Source organism: Oryza sativa, chromosome 1 (assembly GCF_034140825.1).
Source record: "Oryza sativa Japonica Group chromosome 1, ASM3414082v1".
In the NCBI taxonomy this organism is placed as follows: domain Eukaryota; kingdom Viridiplantae; phylum Streptophyta; class Magnoliopsida; order Poales; family Poaceae; genus Oryza; species Oryza sativa.
In genome coordinates this window covers 1,983,470-2,006,317 of record NC_089035.1, presented here as the reverse complement: position 1 = coordinate 2,006,317, position 22,848 = coordinate 1,983,470, and the positions used below count along the sequence as shown (strand labels likewise).

Genomic DNA, 22,848 nt, shown 5'->3' with positions numbered 1-22,848 from the left:
TGACTTGTCTTTTTAATTTTTTTCGTAATTTTTTCAAATAAGACAAACGGTTAAATATTGGGCACGGAAACCAGGGTTTGTCTTTTTTGGAAGGAGGGAGTACAATATAGCCGACGATCGATCGAGTCTGACACGCTGATTGGTACTCTTTTCTTTTCTTTTTTTTTTGTGGGGGCTGATTGGTACTCTTTTGACCAGTCACTGTAGACCCGGCGTTAGTGAGACATCTCATCTCACCATCTCGGGCAAAATTACACCACGAGAAATCTAAATCTAAATATCTTTTCACTGAACTTAAAGCAGTTTGAACAGAATTCAAACAATTTAAAGAAATTCATCCAAAATTTTTGGTCTATTCGAACAGGAGCTTTGAGATAGCACGATCTGGTGAGATACCGATGATACCAAAGCCAGTTTTTGACCATGGATACGACTCATCTTATCCATCCCAGAGAAAAGTCTCAACATATTGGACCATGGTTTCGTTGATTAGCCTTTTTATGCGAGGACTGTGGATGAGGCGCCGGTTACGGTCATTGGCGAGGGAAGTGGAACTGACGACGAGGCGTCATGGTCAGGTCAGTGGGATTCGTATGGACTGTCCAAACTGGGCCCTATTGTTCGTATGGGCCGTTTCTTCAACGTGTGGTCCAGCAAAGTTTGACGCCCGTCCCCTTGACAGTGCGTGGGCCTAAAGTACTACTGTTTATTGGCACATAACGTAAGCCTCCATGGCCCATCAGCCCATGCCATGCCATGTCAGTCTTGAGGGCCTCTGTACTGTCTTCTCTCTCCTCCCAGGGATCCCCTCCCCAAGCCGCCGTCGCCCCGCCGCCGTGACTCCTCGTCGCTGGCAGGTCACCCCCACCGGAGGCAGGCGAGGCATGAAAACAGTACGTGCGCTAGCATCCGCGCAAGAGGAGCTCGCCTTCCCGACGGCCCTGCAGGCTGTAGATCGATCAGCAGTTCAGCACAGCACGAGGATCCCAGTAAGTTCTGCATCTTTTTTTTATTACGCGATGAATGCCTAGTGGATAAGTGCTAAACTAAGATGCTTGATACTAGATGTTAGCTAGTGGCTACTTAATACTGAGTAATTACTAGGTTCTTTCATGCGTTTGGGTTTGGTTTTTTACGGGGCTGATCCACACCCGGGTCCGGTTGCTCTGCCGGAACAAGGGAACATACACATACATTGGTTGATTACCTCCACTAGTAGTTGCAGAAGTACGGTGTTTTTTCAGCAATAAGCGCTATAGAAAATGCAACTCCATTTTCACAAACAAAGATTATTGTTTATACCTAGGTGTGTTACAAACTTCACAGAGTATTCGGCTTGTTAGGTGCTAAAGCCATAATGAAAACCAATGAATTGAATGAACATAATAAGGGGTATTTTTTGTTCCCTATAGAACTGCGTTTCAGCTTGAACATTATTGAGTATTCTTAACTCCTAATATAAGACATCAATAACATGCCAAGATGCACCATAAACGTGCTCTTCATAGTCGGACAAAAACAAAACTAGAGGGATGTTAATAAATGCAAACTAGTATCACATAAAAGAATTTTATAGTGGAAAAGTACTGCCTAATGTTGCGTGTAAAAAGTGAAGCAGCATTCACCTGCAGTATTGACTTGTGAAGCAACAAGATTGTTAGAAGTAAACTCTGTCCACCAACAATATACTTCATGCGTTCAGTACTTCAGTTATGGAACACATGCAATGTATAATCCGCAGTTCCGCACAGATATATTGTTAAGACAAAAAAGAAAAAGAAAAAGAATGATACATGGTAGGGACATGAGTCATGACAGGAATGGTTTGGGTGGCACTTCCATTTCATTGATGTTCTTCTCCAGCATTTCTATGACCCTACTAATGGAAGGGCGATTCCCTGGGTTAGTTTGTATACACCATAAACCAACTAATGTCATCAATTTGGCAATCTCTTCCTCCTCAGTAATGATTGCATGAGTTTGCAAATCTTTCACTAAACAATCATAAATCCTGTTGGGAAAATAATTTCCAGTGGAATGGCTGGTAGTTAATTCATTAGCATGCCTCCTTCCTCCTACCAATTCTAGCAGTAGCATACCATAGCTGTATACATCTGATTTAGTGGACACAACTCCAAAACCTCTAGAAAATACTTCTGGGGCAATAAATCCAACTGTACCTCTTGCTTCAGCCATTGAGAGGGCACTATCCTTGAGGCGACACAGTTTTGCCAATCCAAAATCCGCAACTTTAGGGCAGAAGTCCTCATCTAGAAGGATGTTCTGGGGCTTGATATCAAAATGGATTATACGTGTATTACACCTGCAATGCAAATATTCCAATCCACGTGCAATGCCAATTGCTATTTGTTGCAATTTTCCCCATCCAACGACAATTTTTGATTCTTCTGAATAAATATAATTATCCAATGAACCATTGGCCATATATTCATAAACAAGTGCTCGCTTAGATCCTTGTAAACAAAAACCAAGCAGACTGACAATATTCACATGAGATGTCCTACCTATACTGATTACCTCGTTCAGAAACTCCTCCCCGTTGCCTTTTGTTCCTGTCAAGAGCTTCACTGCTACAATGCGGCCATCTTGTAGGATGCCTTTGAATACCATGCCATAGCCACCTTGTCCAAGTTTATCCTTGAAAGATCTTGTTATTTTCTTAAGCTCTGAGTAGTTATACCTCTTTGGAGCGAGAGAATCATATTCTTTAAGTGCTTCCTCTATTTTTGATTCATTGGCCACATACTTCTGGAGGGTTAATAAACTGCCCTTTTCCTTCTGACGACATGTAATCCAAACAAGACATGTGAGAATCAAGCTGGTTGTAGCAGACAGTGAAACTGGAATAAAAAAGAATAAGGTTTTAGTTAGATACTGATCGATATGCCCTGGCAATGTAAAGAAAAATGTAATTATGCATTTTGAAATTTTAGCTATCCTCCTAACTTTATATGTTACAGATAACTAAGCAAAAATATGTACAACACAGAACATACCAATCACAATCAACTTGAGCTTTGACCTCCTGCTATTTCCTGCAAAATGTAATGTTGTATCAATGAAAACCTTCAGACTCAAAGACAAAGATATGCCCATAATGAATGTGTGTACAAAATGATACGACAGTTTTTATAAAAACATAATAACTTAAATGGTAGCACAGATTAAATGGTATTTTTGCATTCCTGATGGTGGTGAACAGTAGTGGAGCCACAAACAAGCTGTCGGGTCGGCTGACCCAACAGCTAATTTTCCATGTAAATTCATTGAATTTTACGTAAATAACCTCACTAAAGCATCAAACAATGATAATTGACCCCACATGATAAAATTGCCGGCTCCGCCACTGGCGGTGAAACATGACATTGACGAGTTGGCATTCTGTCATGATGGCGGAGAATGCAACTGACATGGAATGCCTGTGTGCAGAATTGAGAGGAGACCCATTCCAGTTCTACAATGAATTGATGGCACACTTTTCATTTCTTCTAAATGTGCTAAATGGACACTTTGTATGCACTGAATCCACTAGTAGCGCCTGCGTTGCATGTTGAGAGAACTATTGTGCATACGAATAGGCAGTTGCGCCCGCCGGGCTGCAACTTGACAGTTGTGCCGATCCTTGAGCGGCCTGATGGGAGCAGCGCCGGCTATGTTGCCAGCACGACTGCACGAGGAATGGGTTTCTACTATAGTGGGCTTGTGGTGTCACCCATATGTCACGTACGGCAACGACCTGGGATTCTCCTGCAACTGCTCCGACGGGATGCACCCTCGGAGGTGTGCAGAGTTTGAGAGATCAGAAAAGAACGGTAAAATACGGCTCCTATATTTGCAAACGAAAAATAATTTGTGAATAAAACTTTTATACGTACGTGTTCTTAGCGATGTAAAAACAGAGACTGAAAAATAATCTTCGATGGAAAAAAACCTGAAAATCAACTTCAATTTTAATTTAAGGTTGAGAATTCTAATTTTCACTGATAAATATAAGCATAAGCGAAAAGATGAGACATATAGTTTTCATTGAGATGGAAGAAAGGGAACGGTGAACGGGATATGACTAATGACGCGCACAGTGGAAAATGACCGAGGAACCGGTTTTGACCGGAGGTCCACGGATTGAACGGACTTGCTCGGTTGCTCCTTTTTCTCTCTTTATTTCACTTTCTTCGTAGTTTTGCACCTCCAATTTATTTATCCTGAATATCGATACCCATCGTTTTTTCAGTTGGCCAATGGCAGACCTGGTCACCTGGACTAGCGTGGACTAGTGATGAACTGATGACGACGGCCTTATCAACAGATAAACTAGTCCGGATTGATTAACAGGTTGGATCTTTGAGAAGCTGACACCAGAAATTTTTACGCATTGTTCCTCCTAGGAACGTGATCAGGTAGATGGTGAACTTACCAGATGATGGCGGCCCTTGCCATGTCAAGAGGAAGCCGTCGCGGATGAGCTGCTCATAGCTCCTCGCGTCCGTGCCCAGCACCGGCACGACGGTAGCATTGCAGCCTTCCATGTAAAACGCCGGGTAGTCGCCCGAATCACTGTAATTCCCTCCTACGCGAGCAAACGTCTTGTTGCCGCACCTCGTCTCCACGAGGTCGCCGTCTCCGTCCCGCGGCACAAGCGCCTTACTGCAACTGTACAGGAAGAGGTTGAGATTGGTGGTGCTGATGGAGAACGGGAGGGCGACCTTGGAGGAGGTGTTGGTCCTCGGAACATGGCAGGAGTATTCTTTGCTGGCGCCGGAGAAGACATCGAAGCCACCGAGCTTGTGGACGTCAGAGACGAGCAATGAATTGTTGCCGTAGAAGATGTCGAGGACCTGGATCCGGTAACCGAGCTTGTAGTAGCCGAGGTAAGGAGTGTCGTTGCGGCAGATAACCTGGAACCCAAGCCAGCCGCATTTGCTCTCCGTTGCCTGCTCCGGCACGACGGCGAACGGCGACGAGATGGTCACCTTGCCACATACAGTACTGGCCGCGCAGCCTTCTTCTGGATTTGCATCTGCCGACGTCCTAAATGCTTGGCTCTCCCAAGCGAGGTAGGTGATGAATAACAGCAACAAGGTAGGAGGCGGCATCGAAAACTAACAATAGGATATGTTGCAGAGGAAGACATGAGAGAATTTTAGCACTACTACTACTTGTACTACGACACATTTGGACTAGTACTAGTGAGCGAGGCGACATCCTTCCTATTCCTATGCATTGGCCGAAACATAACTGAGCGAGTTCGCCGGTTACTGCTATGTTCTAAACTCTTCCTTCTCAACTTTTACTTCTTGTGTTCGGCTTTCCGAGTTGGGAACTAATCAACTAGTGTACGTAAAACTGCACAATTGATTAGCGCATGATTAATTAAATATTAGTTATTTTTTGAAAAAGATTAATATAATTTTAAAGTAACTTTCTAGAATTTTTTTTAAAAAAGTATACCGTTTAGCAGTTTAGGAAGCGTGTGCATGGAAAAACGATGTGAGTTGAAAACCTCAACTAAAGAACTTTAACTTTTACCTCTTGCTTTTTAGCACACACACTTTCTGAATAGTTAAATGGTGTGTGTTTTTTTTAAAAAAATTATAAAAGAAGTTGGTCTAAATTATACTCCCTCCGTTTATTTTTGATAGTCATATTTCATCTTGACACACAGACCAAGGATAAGTAATTATACTTATCATCCATTTAAACATGCTACTAATTATTCATCGTAAACAAACGATTCATTAATATTTACATTTCTCAATGCCCATGTAGCCAATCATGCGTGGAAGAATAAAGAGTCATGCATTAAATCCGAGAAAGTTATTAAGATAATAGATTGTTGGATTGAAATATGTCTATCAAAAATAAATTTTTCAGATTTAAAAATATACCTATCACAGAGAGTATTAATTTAGTTTTAAAGTTACTTTAGTTTATAATTAATTAATCATGTGTTAATTTATCGTTTTGTTTTACGTGCTGAGAATGATGGTTTCTAACCCTCACTCACAAACTCAGTAGGAGCGGGGCACTCTGGCATTTTGGTTGGGGATGGAACTACGGTGGACAGTGCGGACCGGGGTATGAAAAAAGAAAAACGGACCTGGACTGGCATGGAACATGAACGAACATAGCATCGACCAACCAAAAGTAAGGGCATCACCAATGTATATGGTAAAAGTGATCCATATGGATAGGACCCATATAAAGAGACTTTAACTATAGCAATCTCCACCATGTATGTAGATACAAGGTAGCATTAGGAGATGAAAGAGAAATAGAGATAGTATTATTTATTTCATATAGGTAGTCCATATGCTTATGGATACCTTTTGTTATTTTCTCCATATAGACTAGTTGCACAATGGTAATAGGTAGCTGAATGGAATATAATATTATCTATGGACTACTTTTGCTTTACATTGTGGATGCCCTAATGCAAGGAGGGCAAACCTGGTTATGGAAAAACATCGACCGCGGGCCTCCATCTCGTGGTCTCGCCCCTCCCGCAAGCCATAACATAGACTCCCCGTGATCGCCACCGTAACCGTGGGCCTGTTCGGCTGTACTTAACTTTACTGTTGTGCAGCCAACACAAACAGTAAGTTGAGTCTGCAGCTGCAGCAGCAACGGCTGCGTACAGTGGCTGTACCAGCCAGCCGAACAGGCCCCGTATTATTGGAAATATCTAATTCAGCTTTAGGTTCTTACTACCTCCGTTTTTTAATAGATGACGCCGTTGACTTTTTCTTACATATTTGACCATTCGTCTTATTCAAAAATTTTATGCAAATGTATAAGATATAAATCACAATTAAAGTACTATGAGTGATAAAACAACTCATAACAAAATAAATTATAATTACATAAATTTTTTGAATAAGACGAATGGTCAAACATGTAAGAAAAAGTCAACGGCGTCATCTATTAAAAAACAGAGGGAGTATATTTTAGGACAAATACAGTAGTAAAAAAGTCAGCCCCACCATAACTAAGGTTTGTGCTCTAAGCCTCTAATGGCGTAAACTCGTGCTACCTTGGACAAAAGCCCATGTTAGTTGCTTGACGCGTTATATCTTACCGTCAAAATCACACGGAGAAGTTTCATTTATGTACTCCCTCCGCATATTATAAGTCGTTTGACTTTTTTTTCTAATCAAATTTATTTAAGTTTGATCAAGTTTATAGAAAAATATAGTAGTATTTTCAAACATATGCAATGTTAGATTTAATGAAACTAATTTACTATTTTAGATGTTGCTAAATTTTTCTATAAACTTAGTCAAACATAATAAATTTGACTAGAAAAATAACTTACAATATGAAACGGAGTGAGTAATTAGTTTTCTTGAGGGTTCCTTTGTAAAAAAAGGTTTTGAAAGGGTCATAATGTCAAAATATAACTATATAAGGAATGAACACAGGAATCTGGACATTTGAACGGTAGGAAAACGTGTGGTGAGTGGTGACCGACTCGGGAAGTCGCGACGAATTGTCGAGGATGCAGAGATGGGGTGAACCATCATGAACCCCAGGCCGAAGTACTTGAGCTGCCCGTCATTCTGCAGTGCCCCAAAGGGCACGTCTTGACTCTTGACTACTGAGTCAATGATATACTGCAAAGTGGGGTCGGCGTTCGTTTTTCCAATGAAACCTTGATTTTGAGAACGTGAACATGAGCGATAGATTGAGGGCTCGTTTAGTTCCCTAAAATTTTTTCCCAAAAACATCACATCGAATCTTTGAACACATATATAAAGCATTAAATATAGATAAAAAGAAAAACTAATTGCACAGTTATGGAGGAAATTGCGAGACAAATCTTTTAAGCTTAATTAGTCCATGATTAGCCATAAGTACTATAGTAACCCACATGTGCTAATGACGGCTTAATTAGTCTCAAAAGATTCGTCACGCGGTTTCTAGGCGAGTTCTGAAATTAGTTTTTTCATTCGTGTCCGAAAACCTCTTCCGACATCTGGTCAAACGTTCGATGTGACACCCAAAAATTTCCTTTTCCCCAACTAACCACACCCTGAACACCCACCCAATCTTAATTTGACACAACAACACTTTCCGTAAGGACCAACGGAACAGAGCAACTAGAACACGTAGTTGTCTATTTGTTAGGCAAACGACTTAGAACATATATTCTTTCATCCAGATGATTAGGACTCGTAAAAATATCTGACGTGATTAGGCCGGGACAGATTCGAACATGCTGTCTTCAGGTCATGAACATGATGAGTTGACCAATTTCTCTACCCCGCTTTTTCCTCTAATCTTTCTTTTGCACGAGATAGAACCCGCGTTTAGGTTCCTTGCAGCTAGGCGCAGAGGTTGGAGCTCCTGACGACTGGTATGAACTTGCTGAAAGCACAAGTATAGAAGCGAAAGAAGAAGCGAGGGGATTCTAAGTGAAAGAAGAAGGGATGAGCGCTTTATTGCTAAAGCGCATACGTTTTCTTGTTTGATTTTCATACAATTTTCTGAAGTGATCTGTATGACTAAGTAGAAAGGGACAAAAGAGTGTGGCTGTAATCTGCATGGGGATGCCTGACGCGTCAACTTTAGTTTGACAAGTAGGTCCTGTTTTTTTCTTCAACAAGAGATGGATGAAAGTTAAGATTTTCGTGGCACGCTTTTCAAACTGTTAAATGGTGAATGGTGTGTTGGCGAACCCAGAATAAAAATTATCGGTGTCCAATACATACTAATTATCTAATTATTGACTAATATACTAATCAACATGGTATAATTAGCTTAGATTGAATAATTATTGACTAATATACTAATTAGCATGGTATACATAGCTTAGATTGGTACTTCACTTCTTCTCAACCAATCACAATCTCCCCTATTTAATTATATATACTTTTTCAATAATCATGCTCAGCTCTAAAACTTTTTATACCATGAGGACAGAGGTAATATTTGCATTTGTATCTGACTGTGTTTTGGTAGATGCTACTCTCTTCGTCAAAAAAAAAAAAGCCAACCTTGATATGGATGTGACACTTCCTAGAATAACGAATCTGTATATAAAGTATGTCTGGATTCGTTGTCCTAGGAAGTGTCCCACCTATATTAAGGTTGGCTTTTTTTTTCGACGTAAAGAGTACGAGGTAACACGCGGTAACTCGGTTAATTTGGCCGACCACTTCCATATTCCATATTGCTCAGGTCTTGTCCCAAGGAATGAAAGCAATCACCCAGCATTCAGTAACGTCAGGAGTGAGCTAACTTACCGGACGGCGGCTGCCATGTCAAGAGGAATCCATCACTGATCAGTTCCTCATAGCTGCTCGCATTCGCCTCACCAGATGATGTCCCCAGCACCGGCACGAGGGTGGCGCCGCATCCCTCCACCGAGTACTCCTCATAGCTGCCAGAATCGCTGTAATGCCCTCCGACGCGAACAAGCGTGCCACCGCCGCTGCATTTCGTCTCCACAAGCCCGCCGTCTCGCCGCACCGCCGCCGCCGCCGTCTCCGCCGTGCAGTTGTAGAAGATGAGGTTCAGGTTGGCGGAGCTGACCGAGAAAGGTTGCCCGACCTTGGAGGAGGTGTTGGCTGTCATGACATGGCAGCCCTTGGAGCTGGAGTTCCGGAAGTCGTCGAGCTTGTGGACGTCGGCGACGAGCAGGGAGCTGTTGCCGTAGAAGATGTCGAGCACCTGGAACCGGTACTTCCGCCGGTAGTAGCCGAGGTATGGGGTGTTGTTGCTGCAGTGAACCTCGAAGCCCAGCCGGCCGCATTTCGTGTCCGTCTCCTGCTCCGGGACGAACCCGAACGGGTGTGAGATTGTCACGTTGCCGCATGTCCTCGGCGAGCATGATCCGCCGCCTTGCTCGTCTGCTGAAATAGCTGCTGCTACCAGGGTGAGGGATGAGAACAGCAGCAGCAAGCTGGCTGGGGACATGGAGGATGCAGGCATGCAGCTAGGTGATGAGCTGCGTGGAGCACAGAGATGAATACAATCAGGCAAAAAAAAAAACTGAATAGAAAACAATCAGGCAAAATGGTCTCAACAACATTGGCCATTCATTCAGTGTCGCAGTGCCCGAAGGGCAAGTCTTGAGTCTTGACCATCCAGGTTCGATGTAACTGAAGAAGTAGGTTGTCAAAAAGGACATGATTATGCCGTCCAGCTTACTCCAGTCTCTGTAACTGTCAACAGCTCGTACCATGTTGGATTGGTGTTTGGATGTCTTCAGAATAATCGTTGTAGGCCTTGTTTAGATAAAAAAAATTAATCAAAAACATTACACAATTTACATGTAAATTACGAGACGAATCTTTTGAGCCTAATTACGTCATGATTTAACAATGTGATGCTACAGTATATATTTGCTAATGACGGATTAATTAAGCTTAATAAATTCGTCTCACAGTTTACAGGCGGAATCTGTAATTTGTTTTATTATTAGTCTACGTTTAATATTTTAAATGTAATTTGTTTTATTATTAGTCTACGTTTAATATTTTAAATGTGTCCGTATACTTCAAAGCCTTTACATCTAAAGCACTAAACATACCCATAGTAATTTTTTGACTTTTTTTTTACACTGCACTCGTTCAAGTCTTCTGCACAAGGATTTTTATTATTTTATTAATATTTTTATTTTTATTTTTAAAACGGACCCCTCCCAAGACTTATTTTTAAGAGATAATTTATTATATGCCACTGACTTTGTCGCACGTCTACGATTTGCCACTGACTTTGTCACGTTCTACAATATGCCATCGACTTTTGCTTAACTTCTACGATTTACCATCACCGTCCGGTTAGCCACCGTTAGTACTGTACAAATTTGTCGAAATGACCAAAATACCCCTATGACAAAAACTTCCAAAATTTGGATAAAATTATCAAAATATTATATTATAAACATAAGATTGTAAACATCCAAAATTTGACCAAAAACTTGAAATATGATATTTCATAATTTTTATCCAAATTTTGAAACCTTTTCTCCCAGGGGTATTTTGGTCATTTCGACAAATTTGTACAATACTAACGGAGACTAACCGGACGGCGATGGTAAATTGTAGAAGTTAAGCAAAAGTCGATGGCATATTGTAGAACATGATAAAGTCAGTGGCAAATCGTAGACGTATGATAAAGTCAGTGGTATATAATGGATTCTCTCTATTTTTAAAATATGTTAACGGCATCATGTGGCGTGACAGTTTTTTCTGACGCCGCCAATTAGACTGGCGTGGTGCTTCAAATTTAGAATCAACTTTTTTTTTTGGGGGGGGGGGGCTGTGGCAATTGATTATTTGTCACTCGCTGTCTATGATATGTGGGCTCTCATGTGTATATGACATGTGGGTCTAGTGGCAAATAGTTAATTATTCTTTTTAGAGAGTTTTTTTAAAATTAAAAATGTCTAAAACTAGAAAAAAAATCTCTGCATAGCGTCTTCTCTTCCATCTCAGTTTGGTGTTTGGGCCCGTCATTACAGGTTATCCACGGCCCATGGGCCCGTATCATGTCATGCTACTCTTCGGGGCCTCAACTCTCTCTCTCTCTCTCTCGCTCCACTCCCCTCGAGCCGCCGCCACAGCCCCGGCCGCCGGCCGCCGCCGTGACGGCTCGGCGGTGGTAGTGCGGCAACCGGCAGGACCAATCCTGAGCGGATTCCAGCGCTATGCCATCGGAGTGCGCGGCGGAAACTGGTCAAGTCAACCGCACTGGGGTGGCGGCGATGCGGTCGTGCCTTGGGCAAGGGAACTGCCGTGGCCGGCGGGGCGGGGGAACTGGACGAGCATTGGCATCCACCCAGGCAGGCAGGCAGGGGTGCTGATGAAAGCGCGTGTTCCTCCGACGGCTTTGCAGATTAGCCCACTACCAGTAAGTTCTGCATCTTTATCATGCCATGAATTCCCTGTTCCTTTTTTAAGCAAACTCTTCTTTGTTTTTTTTTTTGTCCTCTAAGATAGTTGCATTGACTGCTAAACATTTTGTAAAATTAGTTCCTTATAGAAATTGCATGTGAAGTTCGTTTGGCCAATTGTATCTGACGATGTCGAGATAGTGAAGTATCTGAACTCTGATAATTCTTCAGTATAACGCCTTTATGTGCTAGTCATGATTCATAACCGTGAATCCGTACTTACATCCTTAGATTTTCAAATAGAATGTATATATACATTGATGTTAATATGGTACTAACAATGAAAATAATTACAAGTGCTCAGCTAAAAAACAAGAACTACAAATATAGTAGCATAATGCAGCATATCAACATATCATGATGATGCAGACATCGTAAAATTGACTGATTTATAAGACGAAACATTCGTTGAGTGGATGGGGGAGCAGAGGAATGGTTTGGGCGGCATTTCTAGTTCACTGATACTCCTTTCCAACATCTCTATGACCCTGCTCATCGAAGGACGAGTTTCAGGTGTCATTTGTATGCACCACAGTCCAACTATGGTCATCTTTCTTGCAATCTCTTCGGTTCCATATGCCGTTTCACAACATTGCATCTCACTCACCAGACTGTCATAAACCCAATGTGGGAAAAATGTTTCACTGAAATTATCTGCAATTCCTTTTATGTTTTTTCTTACTTTGACTATTTCCAAAAGCAGCATCCCGTAGCTATAGACATCTGATTTGGTTGACACAACTCCGAATCCTCTGGAGAATACTTCTGGAGCAATAAAACCAATGGTTCCTCTCGCTTCCGCCATCGAAAGGATGCTCTCGTTGAGGTGGCATAGCTTGGCTAATCCAAAATCTGCAATTTTTGGACAAAACTCATGATCAAGAAGGATGTTGCGAGGCTTGATATCGAAATGGATGATGCGGGTGTTGCAGCCCTGGTGCAGATACTCCAGTCCTCGTGCGATGCCGATCACAATTTTTAGCAGCATCTCCCATCCTGTAGCTAGATTTGAACTTTCTGAATGAATGTAATTCTTCAAAGAACCATTAGGCATGTACTCGTAGACAAGCGCTCGCTTTGGTCCCTCTAAACAAAAACCGAGTAGAGTGACAATGTTAACATGAGATGTCCGACTGATGCTCATAACTTCATTTAGGAAATCCTCTCCATTGCCTTTTGATACTGTCAAGATCTTCACTGCAACCATTCTGCCATTTTGTAGTCTTCCCTTGAATACTACACCATAGCCACCTTCTCCTAAATTATCTTCAAATGATTTAGTTATTTTCTTCAACTCTGAGTACTTGTACCTTTTGAGAGCAAGAGATTCACATTTTTTCAACATTTCTTCTTCATTTTTCGTATTGCCAGAGTAAACTCCGCAGATTGCTGATCTGAACTTTTGCCTCTGACGGTACATCAGCCAAGCAAGAAAGGCGAAAACCAAGCCAGCCGCAGCAGACAGAGATACTGAAAGTAAAGAAGAGGTACAGGTAAGCAACTTAAACTTCTGGTTAATGCATTCTGTTCTACAATTTAACCAGGTTACAAATGAAGCAGAATGTTTACCTATCAAAGCCAACTTGCCCCTGTTCTTACCATCTGCATGACAAAAAGATTATAAAACACACACACACACACACACACACACAGCATATGTCACTAGCTAGTTCTGAAAGAAAAACAGAAATCTGAATATATGCAGCTTCACAAGACTATCATTTCTGCATGCTTAGCTCACCGCAAATCGATGGTCTCATGCCACCATCCGAGCAAAGGCATGCGAACGCCGATGTGCTGGCATCGTACCGGCACCTCCCGCCGCTCGCTGTGCAGGCGTTGCAGTCGCCAACAGGTTCCCACTCCAACAGAAACCCGCCCGCTATAAGCTGTCTGTAATTTGCCGCTGTCATGTCGGCGGCGTTGCTGGACCCAAGCACCAGGAACACTGAAAGCTCGCAACCACCATTGTTCACCGGTGTCTGGCCTGTGCCATAGCTTCCCCCAAGGTAGGCGTACATGCCACTACTGTTGGCTCTGCAGTTGGTCACCGGGACAGCGTCTGGCGGTGGCAGTCTCTCTCTGCACCTGGACAGCACATAGAGCTCCCGGTTGCTCTGGCTGATACTGAACCTGTCAGTGATCGCGAAGGCGGAGGACACGTTGAACATGACGGTGCACGCAGCATCGGCAGCGAGGAGGGCGTGCACGGCCACGAGGGAGCGGCGGCCATAATCGAAGCCGAGGACCTTGATGTAGGAGTTTCTTAGGAAGGGACCTGATGCTCTGTCATTGCACGTGAGCTGGAACGACGGTGGGCCGCAAGACGACTGGTTCTGGCTGCCCAGCCAGAATGGGTAGGTGATAGTCAGGTTCCCGCATGTCGCCGGTGGGCAGCTTGGGTCCACGGTGGCGCCATTGGCAGCGCCTGGTAGTAGCTGCAAAGAGGCCAAGATTGGCAACAGGAGCAACTTGGTATGCATTGCAAAATGTTGGATTCTTTTTTTCTTCTGTGCAATTGACGCTTCTTGTAAAAATCTGAGACAAGAAAGTGAATTGGTTCTGCTTGAAAGTTAAGGTTAGCAATTTATGTGATGCTGTTTGGACTTGTCTTGCCGCATGCGCATTGGACTCTAGCATTTGATGACAAATACGTCGTTAACATGTTTGTTTCTAACACGGGAATAGCTGAGCAAGGTTTTCATACAGTGAGACGTCATGTGAGACTGTTCTTGCCTAAGATACAGATACTAGTGTTGCCACATCTTCGGAATCCTGAATTTACTGTCCTACTGTGCTTCTAGTTGTTTTAGACCTTTATATATAGCATACTTCATGTAATCCACACTAGAATAGTTGGTGCACCTTTTTTTTTTCCTTATAATGGTTCTGTACCATAAAAATCTGCATGTTTAGTTCTTGAAAAAGCTTTGTTGTTTACCTGTCGTTTTCTAACAATTCAAGCCTGCTCTAGATGTAGTTTAATGGTAAGAGTCTACCAAGTTCAAAGATGAACCTTTTGCTATGTTGAAATATTTTCCGTTTCCACCTTTCATCAATAACAATCTTTTAGCTGAAATGGTTGGTGGCCAACTCAATACTCTGTGACACTACTTGCCTGTATTTTCAGTGGCAATCTGTCTTCCTTTCCAGACTTGCAACCGTAGTGTGCCCTATTGCTGCATAGTTTTTATCCTATTTGCTTGGCAAATATTTATGTAATTAACAAGTGTACTTCCTTTTTTAGCTTATGTAGGCCTTCTTACGTGTCACTCTCCTGTAAGAGCTCAATAAGAAAATACAGGTATTTATTTAATTTACTACACTGCCTAGCAGGTCAACGCGTATACCTTTCATGAAAGAAAGCCAGAGCCGGAAGGTGACCTCATATGCAAGTTACTTCCTAAATGCCAGTTTTCTCTGTAACGAAGCTCGATTTTCCACAGGTAAACAAAAAGTCGATCCAACACTATTGTATTATTTCCATGTAGCAGTTAGGATAATGCACGCTTGCAGAGATCACGGCGAAGAGATTTTTCGCTGGAGCGGATGGAGCCATGCGAATGGATGGACAAGGACTTCGATGCCATGGCGCCGTCGTAGCTACGGAAGAAGTGATGGAGACTGCATCCTCCGACGTAAGCTTCGCGTACATAGTTTTCAGCCTCTGAACCTTTTTCAGTTTCAGATAGCCATTTTATCTGCAGAAAGAGAAATTCCGGTGCATCATTTTTCTCTGTTGACGCCGACGACACCAAAGTCTCCAGACTAGTTTGATGAGAACACAATAGTTGTGCCTTGTGAGCATCTTCAGTTTTTCACAATGATTAGTTTCGAAGCAGTACCTTGCTTTAGCAAAAGGGCCAGCAAAAGGATATGATCGAAAACTTTTAGGTCTAATTTACTGGTAGCAGCATAGAATTTTCATCAATCATATTCAAATACTCATCCATTCAAAAAGTGGTCACATATACAGCCTGTGTGTTGAATGCTGAAATGGAAACCAGAAGACCAAGAATTGATGCCGTGGAACTTGCGTCGGACTTTCTCTTGGAGCTTGGAGTGCCTGGCTAGAATTTGTCGAGCCATGTTCTAAGGGTCGGTCAATGATAATATGGTCCATTAACTTCTACCTTTACCTATCGTTTCAGGCAAACTCACCACAGAGGATGGAGAGAGCTAGCTTAGGTGCGAACAAAAACAGGGAGCGAATGAATTCACGGTCAAAGTATATGGCCGCGAGTTGTGACCGAAGCAGCAGCAGCGGTGGTTCGCTCTCTTCATCTCTCCAAAGTCCACTCCACCCTCCGCTTGCACGGATGCAAACAAGAATCTGCCGGCAACCTTAACCACCCTCTCCTTCCTTGTTGTCTCGTTGATATCTTCTTTCTCTCCTCCGATGCGATGCATCCTGCTTTGCTACTGCTCCCCCTCGCCTCCTTGCTGCATGCCGCGGCAGCAATTGGCCACAACGAGACCAGCACCAGTGGCAACACAAGCTGCACGCCGGCGAGATGCGGGAACCTGACCATCAGTTACCCCTTCTCGCTCAGCGGCGTGCAGCCGGTGTCCTGCGGCTACCCGGTGTTGGACCTCACCTGCGACAACCGAACCGGCCGCGCGTTCCTCAGCAGGACGTTCAGGGACCACCTGTTTCGCGTGGACAGTATTTTCTACGAGAATAACTCGCTGGTGGCGGCCGTAGAGACCACCTTCGCCGGCGACGCCGACTGCCCCGTCCCGGATTTCAACGTGACATCCAGCCTCAGTCCCTACCCGTTCATCATCAGCAACACCAACAAGTATCTCGCATTCATCTATGACTGCTCGATTCCTGAACACGTTGGGCAGCTGCAACGGCCATGTGGAAACCGGACGATGGGAGCTTACATCTCCGACAAGTGGAACAGCACACCACCGTCCGGGGTTCGAGGGAACTGCAACTCTGTCAGCGTGCCGGTGCGTGGGTACTATGATGGAATGAAGCCGGTGAGTGGACACTACGAGCAATTGATCAAAGATGGGTTCGTCTTGGAATGGATGAGGTCGGTAATGGGAGATCAAGACTGCGATGGGTGCAGAAGGAGAGGCGGGGAGTGCAGGTTCGAACAGCTTTCGTTCCAGTGCTTCTGCCCCGACGGGTTGCTCTGCTCCAATTCAACCCGTACCAACACAACGTCAAGCCATCCATCAGGTAAGGAGCGTTTGCTACCTTTGCAAAAAATTTTTTTGAAGAAATACTTTTGCATTGGCGTGAGAATGAATACATTATGCATATTACACGCATTGAGATACATGTTCCTACTTATCACTTAGGTTGTGCTTTTTGTATGCAAACCTTGAGGGAAAAAGTTCGTATAAGAATTCCAAACAAGCTTAGGAAACTGCGAGTCTGCAAATTTTGTTGGTCATTATTTCTTAGAGCTAAGAGATTGCTGGCTATTCGTTTTTCATAAAGAGTAGAGATAATAGAAATTCAAAGGCTGCTAACATTAAGACGCCACCTCTGGTCTGAAACTATGAATGGCACTTCCCCTTGACTATAATATAACAATGCACTTTCATCATTTGAAATGGTCAATTCGTGTATTTGATTTCTTTTAACTTCCTTTCGTTTTGTTTTTGACTGAAACTTCCCTTGAATTGCTTCGGTTTCATCTTTGATGGCAAACTGTTTCATTGAACCTCTTTCTTTCGTTCTCCTATAGCACCTACTGCACTGTTCAAAACAAACGTTAGCAGTGGAATCAACAAAAAGGCAGAGGGTAGCAGTTAGTCGCTCTATCAAGTTGAGCAGTCAGTTGTGACAGCATATCGTTTTCATATATGTCTGTGCAAACCTTGTGTCAACTGCCAAGTACTACTTCAGTTCATCAAAATGTGCGATGTGTCATGTCATCCACATCGGATTGTAGCATATGCATGCATCTATAAGAGTTACATTTGTCGATAAATGATGCCTTTGATGTTAGGGAATAGAGTAAATTAATCAGCTGAAAGGGGCTGGCACATGAACTAAGACCCGGCAAGGAACAAATGAAATCCAGGGGAAAGGTGAAAGGGACTAGGACGACCTAGAAGTCTTCTTTGTTTAAAAGAAGAAAATGATGTGTGTTAGTCCTGTAATGTTCATACTGTTGTTACTGTGAAACTTTATGCTTTCATTAGTTCGGTTAATCCATATCATAAGATAGATTATGCTAATTATTACCTAACCAATCTTTTGGGCCCATCTATAATCATTTTTTTAAACCATTAGATCTATCTGCTCACATGTTTACTTCTTTAGGGGTAAAACAAAAATTGTTATAGCTCAAAATAAAATGAAAAGGGTCCATTTTACTCCCTACGGATTATTTCATTAGTTCACTTAACCCTCTAAATTATTTTTTTGACTCATTTTACACCAATGGCGGAGCTAGGTTCTCAACCCAGTGGGGGTCAAAATGCATAAATATATAACAATGTGGGGGGTCAATCTATACAAATTTTCATTGTTTCATGTACTTTTCACTATTTTTCATATTATCAATATATATCTTGCAAATACCTGTGGGGTCAGCTGACCCCACAGTTTTAACATGGCTCAGCCACTGTTTTACACCCCAAATTATTGAAAACAGATCATCTTGCTCTCTAATGGTATTTCTCTTCTCTGTTTCTCTCCAAATAAATTGTATTTTGCAATGAAATTTGGAAGGACTGATAGATATATCATAACCTATCTCCCAACATTTTTTAGAATTTCTTTTATCATTGTATACATATATTTAAAGCACTAGGCTTGATTTAAACATCGAGGTTTTAAATTTTAAACAGATAGTCATGATTTTTTTTTGAAAGTATTTTTGAAACTTTGATAATGGTGTTATCTATGGCTCTATAAAATTTCAGATTAAAGTACAACTCGTATAAAGAGAAATGCTATTAATAGTTTAAGGGGTAAAATGAGTTAAAAATAGTTTTGTGGGTTAAGTGAACCAATGAAATAGTTAGGGGAGTAAAATAGAGCTTTTTCTACGAATTTTAAAGTACAAAACAAGCAAACTCTAATCTAGACGAGCACAAAAAGAAAATATCCAGATAAACTAATACAAAATTATAATTAAAAAAACTAAATGTTGCGATAAAGCTTTACTAAAGTGGCACTATAAATACAAGCTTTAAATAGTCAATATTTTTAGTTAGTGATAAGATACACCATCTGGTTACTAATTTGTCATTTCTGGTTTCTTCGTCATGGGCAAATTTTATGGTCTGTTTGGTTTGATGTCCACTACCAAAACTTTGGCGGGTAGAGTTGAAAAGGTACAAGATAAAGCCAATAATGTCCTATAAGAAACAATTTGTGTGCAACCTCAATTTTTTTTATAAAGTATAAATTTTAGTAGGGTAGCAAACCAAGCTATAGCCCCCTTTATTTGTTCCCTCTCATAATATGCTAATTCTCCTCCTCTGCGCTCTTTACATGCAGGCAAGGTTAATCGAGGAATCAAGATTGCCGCAGGTAATGCTGATTTCAATTAAACATTTACCAAGATAGGCTAGTATGGTAATCCCTCCGTTTCAAAATGTTTGACACCGTTGACTTTTTAGCACATGTTTGACCGTTCGTTTTATTCAAAAAATTTGTGAAATATGTAAAACTATATGTGTACATGAAAGTATATTTAACAATGAATCAAATGATTTGAAAAGAACAAATAATTACTTAAATTTTTTGAATAAGACAAATAGTCAAACACGTACTAAAAAGTCAACGGTGTCAAACATTTTGAAAAAGAGGGAGTATATGACATCTCCTGATCTGTTCTTGTGATTCAACCACTGTCACAACCAGGAACCGCAGCGGCTGTTGTATGTCTCGGTATACTTGGCGTTGGCTCCACTGTGTTGTATACCCGGAGGAAGAGGAAAAGATCTGCATCCTTTGAAGGTCTCATCCATGGAGGGACGCCATTGCCATCACTCACGAAAGAATTCAGCCTCGCCGGCTTGGCATATACCCACATCTTCACCTACGAGGAGCTCGACGAGGCTACCGACGGCTTCAGCGACGCCCGGGAGCTCGGCGTCGGCGGCTTCGGCACAGTGTACAAAGGTACAAGATCATACACAAAGCCAGTGTCCCATTGTCCATGTCGGACTTGATCAGTTGAGAGTAAAACATTGACATGTCTTGTTACAGGGATACTCCGGAATGGGGACACGGTGGCGGTGAAGCGGCTGTACAAGAACAGCTACAAGAGCGTGGAGCAATTCCAGAACGAGGTGGGCATCCTGTCGCGGCTGCGCCACCCAAACCTCGTCACGCTCTTCGGCTGCACGTCGCAGACCAACAGCCGCGACCTGCTCCTCGTCTACGAGTTCGTCCCCAACGGCACGCTCGCCGACCACCTGCACGGCGGCGCGGCGGCGCGGTCGTCCTCCCTCGACTGGCCGACGCGGCTCGGCATCGCCGTCGAGACGGCCAGCGCGCTGGAGTACCTCCACACGGTGGAGCCGCAGGTGGTGCACCGCGACGTGAAGACGAACAACATCCTCCTCGACGAAGGGTTCCACGTGAAGGTGGCCGACTTCGGCCTCTCCCGGCTGTTCCCGGCGGACGCCACGCACGTGTCCACGGCGCCGCAGGGCACGCCGGGGTACCTCGACCCGATGTACCACCAGTGCTACCAGCTGACGGACAAGAGCGACGTGTACAGCTTCGGCGTGGTGCTCGTCGAGCTCATCTCCTCCAAGCCGGCGGTGGACATGAACCGGCGCGGCGGCGACGTCAACCTGGCCAACATGGCCGTGCACATGATCCAGAGCTACGAGATGGAGCAGCTGGTGGACCCGCAGCTCGGGTACGCGTCGGACGGCGAGACGAGGAGGACGGTCGATCTCGTCGCCGAGGTGGCGTTCCGGTGCTTGCAGCCGGAGCAGGACGTGAGGCCGCCGATCGGTGAGGTGTTGGACGCGCTGAGAGAAGCTCAGCGGATGGACAAGGTAGGCTACGTCAAGGACGACGCCGGGCTGGTCAAGAAGAGCCGAGACGGCTCTCCGGACTGCGTCATGTACCAGTGGATTAGCCCATCCACCACTTCCAATAACAGCAGCTGAGACTTGACAAGATGTTCAGAAAATACTGGCTACTGACTGCAGACACCGTAAATATTCAGAGTTGTGTGCTATTGTTTGTCAGAGAAAGAGAGGTTTCCCATGAAAAGAAAAAAGACATAGAGGTTTATGTGTCTTTGGCTGTAACTGAGTTAACTTGTTGGCCAGTGGTTTGGCTACTTTGGCACATTCAGAAAAGCAGTTTGATGATCTGTTAGAGAAGTTAAAATTTGCCTACGTGTAACATATTCAGTCACAAAACAAGTTTTTTGTGCATGCCCCTGACAGAATTCTGTAACTAGTAACAACCTTCACGGTTCACACATCTTGCATGAACCGTCATTCACGTAAGGATAACTCACGCAAAATTGAAATGTGCAATTGTGCGTGGTTTCACCAACTGAAGATTCTCACCAAAGTCGTGCAGCAGAGTGTGCAATCTCGCAGAATGCAACAATGCCAACATCAAGCTCTCCTCTTTGGCTCTTGCTGTTCCTAAGCAACCTCATCACCACCCATGAAGCCGCAGAGATCATCCCGAACGCCACCACGCCGTCGTGCCCGTCGTACCGGTGCGGCCACGCCGTCGACATCCGGTACCCGTTCTGGATCGACGACAACACGAGCGGCGGCGGCGCCTACTACTGCGGGTACCCGAGCCTGCGCCTGGAGTGCCGCCGCGACACGCCGGTGCTGGCGCTCCCGTCGGGGGAGTACGCCGTGACGCACATCCTGTACGGCGACAGGACGGTGTCCCTGTTCGACCTCGGGGTGTTCTCCCGGTCGAACACCTGCCCGCTCGTCGGCCGCAACCTGTCCCTCCCGGCGGGGTCGCCGCTGTCGCTGACGGACAGGGACGCCAACCTCACCTTCTTCATCCACTGCTCCTTCATGGGCATGCCGGCCCACCTCGTCGCCTGCCTCGAGGGCGACGGCCGCCACCACTCCTACGTCTTCCGCGACGGCGACGACCGCACGCCGTACGGGTACGCGGCGCTGTGCCAGGACGTCGTCGGCATGCCGGTGCTCAGGCGGTCCCTCCTCGGAGGGAATTACAGCAGCCCGCTCGACGCCGCCGTCGTGCCGGCGCTCAACATGGGGTTCGAGCTCGGCTGGAGGCCACTGGAGGACGGCGAGTGCGGCGACTGCGAGAAGGCCGGCGGCTGGTGCGGCCACCGCCGGCGCGCGGCGCACGAGCCCTGGACCTTCGCGTGCTTCCGGACCGTGACAATCACCGCGCGGGCTGATACGAAATCTCCAGGTACGCCCACTCGAGTACACGTATACATTGTTTGTTCCGTTTCGTGATGTTTTGGGCCGGCCCAAGAAAGGCCAGGGTTTTTCCCAGCCCAATAATGATAAATCCCGTGACGTAGTATACGCCTCTGTCGCCCAACCTTTATTACGAAATTTCACGCGTAAAGTGACGCGATCAGGCGACCAGGTACAATTAACCATAACCTAATTTGGATAAGCCGACATGGATCGGTAAAACTTATTCTGGACGGACTGGATTGGTTGGAAGAAGAAAAATAGTACGCGTCGTACCGTCGTTTCTACCGATGTGCGCTTCTCTCGTGGAGTAGTGCGCTCAACCCAAATCACAACGCGGATGTGCAGAAACTTAGCAGCCAAGTACGTACTACTACGCGGTCTCATACTCTCTCAAAGAAAAAAAAAAGGACACTGTTCAGAATGCGTAACAAAAATCCACACGCACATACTACGTAGTAACACGTAGAATAATCCAGCTGAGAGTTCTTGAGACCATATTTTCTCCAGCGACGTGAGACTGCTAGTCTGCTACTGCTCAGTCATCATCGTTTCAG

The 22,848-nt window shown here is 44.1% G+C and overlaps 4 protein-coding genes across 5 annotated transcripts; 2 read left to right on the top strand and 2 right to left on the bottom strand.

Moving 5' to 3' along the window:
- Nucleotides 1–1,636: 1,636 nt before the first annotated feature.
- On the bottom strand, nt 1,637–10,094 carry LOC107278584 (uncharacterized). Its single transcript, XM_026022519.2, has 4 exons — nt 9,250–10,094; nt 4,436–5,120; nt 3,018–3,056; nt 1,637–2,861 (listed from the first exon to the last, which is right to left on the bottom strand). Exons 1-4 carry the CDS (start codon nt 9,949–9,951, stop codon nt 1,810–1,812), a joined length of 2,478 nt encoding a protein of 825 aa, XP_025878304.1. The 5' UTR covers nt 9,952–10,094; the 3' UTR covers nt 1,637–1,809.
- Nucleotides 10,095–11,558: 1,464 nt separating this feature from the next.
- LOC4325670 (LEAF RUST 10 DISEASE-RESISTANCE LOCUS RECEPTOR-LIKE PROTEIN KINASE-like 1.2) lies at nt 11,559–21,299 on the top strand. Of its 2 annotated transcripts, none has more exons than XM_026022596.2 (8): nt 11,559–11,874; nt 13,289–13,404; nt 15,254–15,363; nt 15,434–15,555; nt 16,069–17,111; nt 19,392–19,424; nt 19,758–20,018; nt 20,106–21,299. In XM_026022596.2, exons 5-8 carry the CDS (start codon nt 16,322–16,324, stop codon nt 21,020–21,022), a joined length of 2,001 nt encoding a protein of 666 aa, XP_025878381.1. In that variant the 5' UTR covers nt 11,559–11,874; nt 13,289–13,404; nt 15,254–15,363; nt 15,434–15,555; nt 16,069–16,321; the 3' UTR covers nt 21,023–21,299. The 2 variants fall into 2 exon arrangements, with proteins under 2 accessions (XP_025878381.1, XP_015642222.1); XM_015786736.3 differs by having other exon boundaries at nt 13,289–13,410.
- LOC107276391 (LEAF RUST 10 DISEASE-RESISTANCE LOCUS RECEPTOR-LIKE PROTEIN KINASE-like 2.5) lies at nt 12,116–14,506 on the bottom strand. The gene is made up of 3 exons (XM_015786748.3): nt 13,659–14,506; nt 13,487–13,519; nt 12,116–13,387 (listed from the first exon to the last, which is right to left on the bottom strand). Exons 1-3 carry the CDS (start codon nt 14,398–14,400, stop codon nt 12,273–12,275), a joined length of 1,890 nt encoding a protein of 629 aa, XP_015642234.1. The 5' UTR covers nt 14,401–14,506; the 3' UTR covers nt 12,116–12,272.
- A 113-nt stretch (nt 21,300–21,412) lies between the features above and the next one.
- Nucleotides 21,413–22,327, top strand: LOC107280788 (LEAF RUST 10 DISEASE-RESISTANCE LOCUS RECEPTOR-LIKE PROTEIN KINASE-like 1.2). The gene has a single exon (XM_026022607.2). It carries the CDS (start codon nt 21,476–21,478, stop codon nt 22,325–22,327), a length of 852 nt encoding a protein of 283 aa, XP_025878392.1. The 5' UTR covers nt 21,413–21,475.
- Nucleotides 22,328–22,848: the final 521 nt, after the last annotated feature.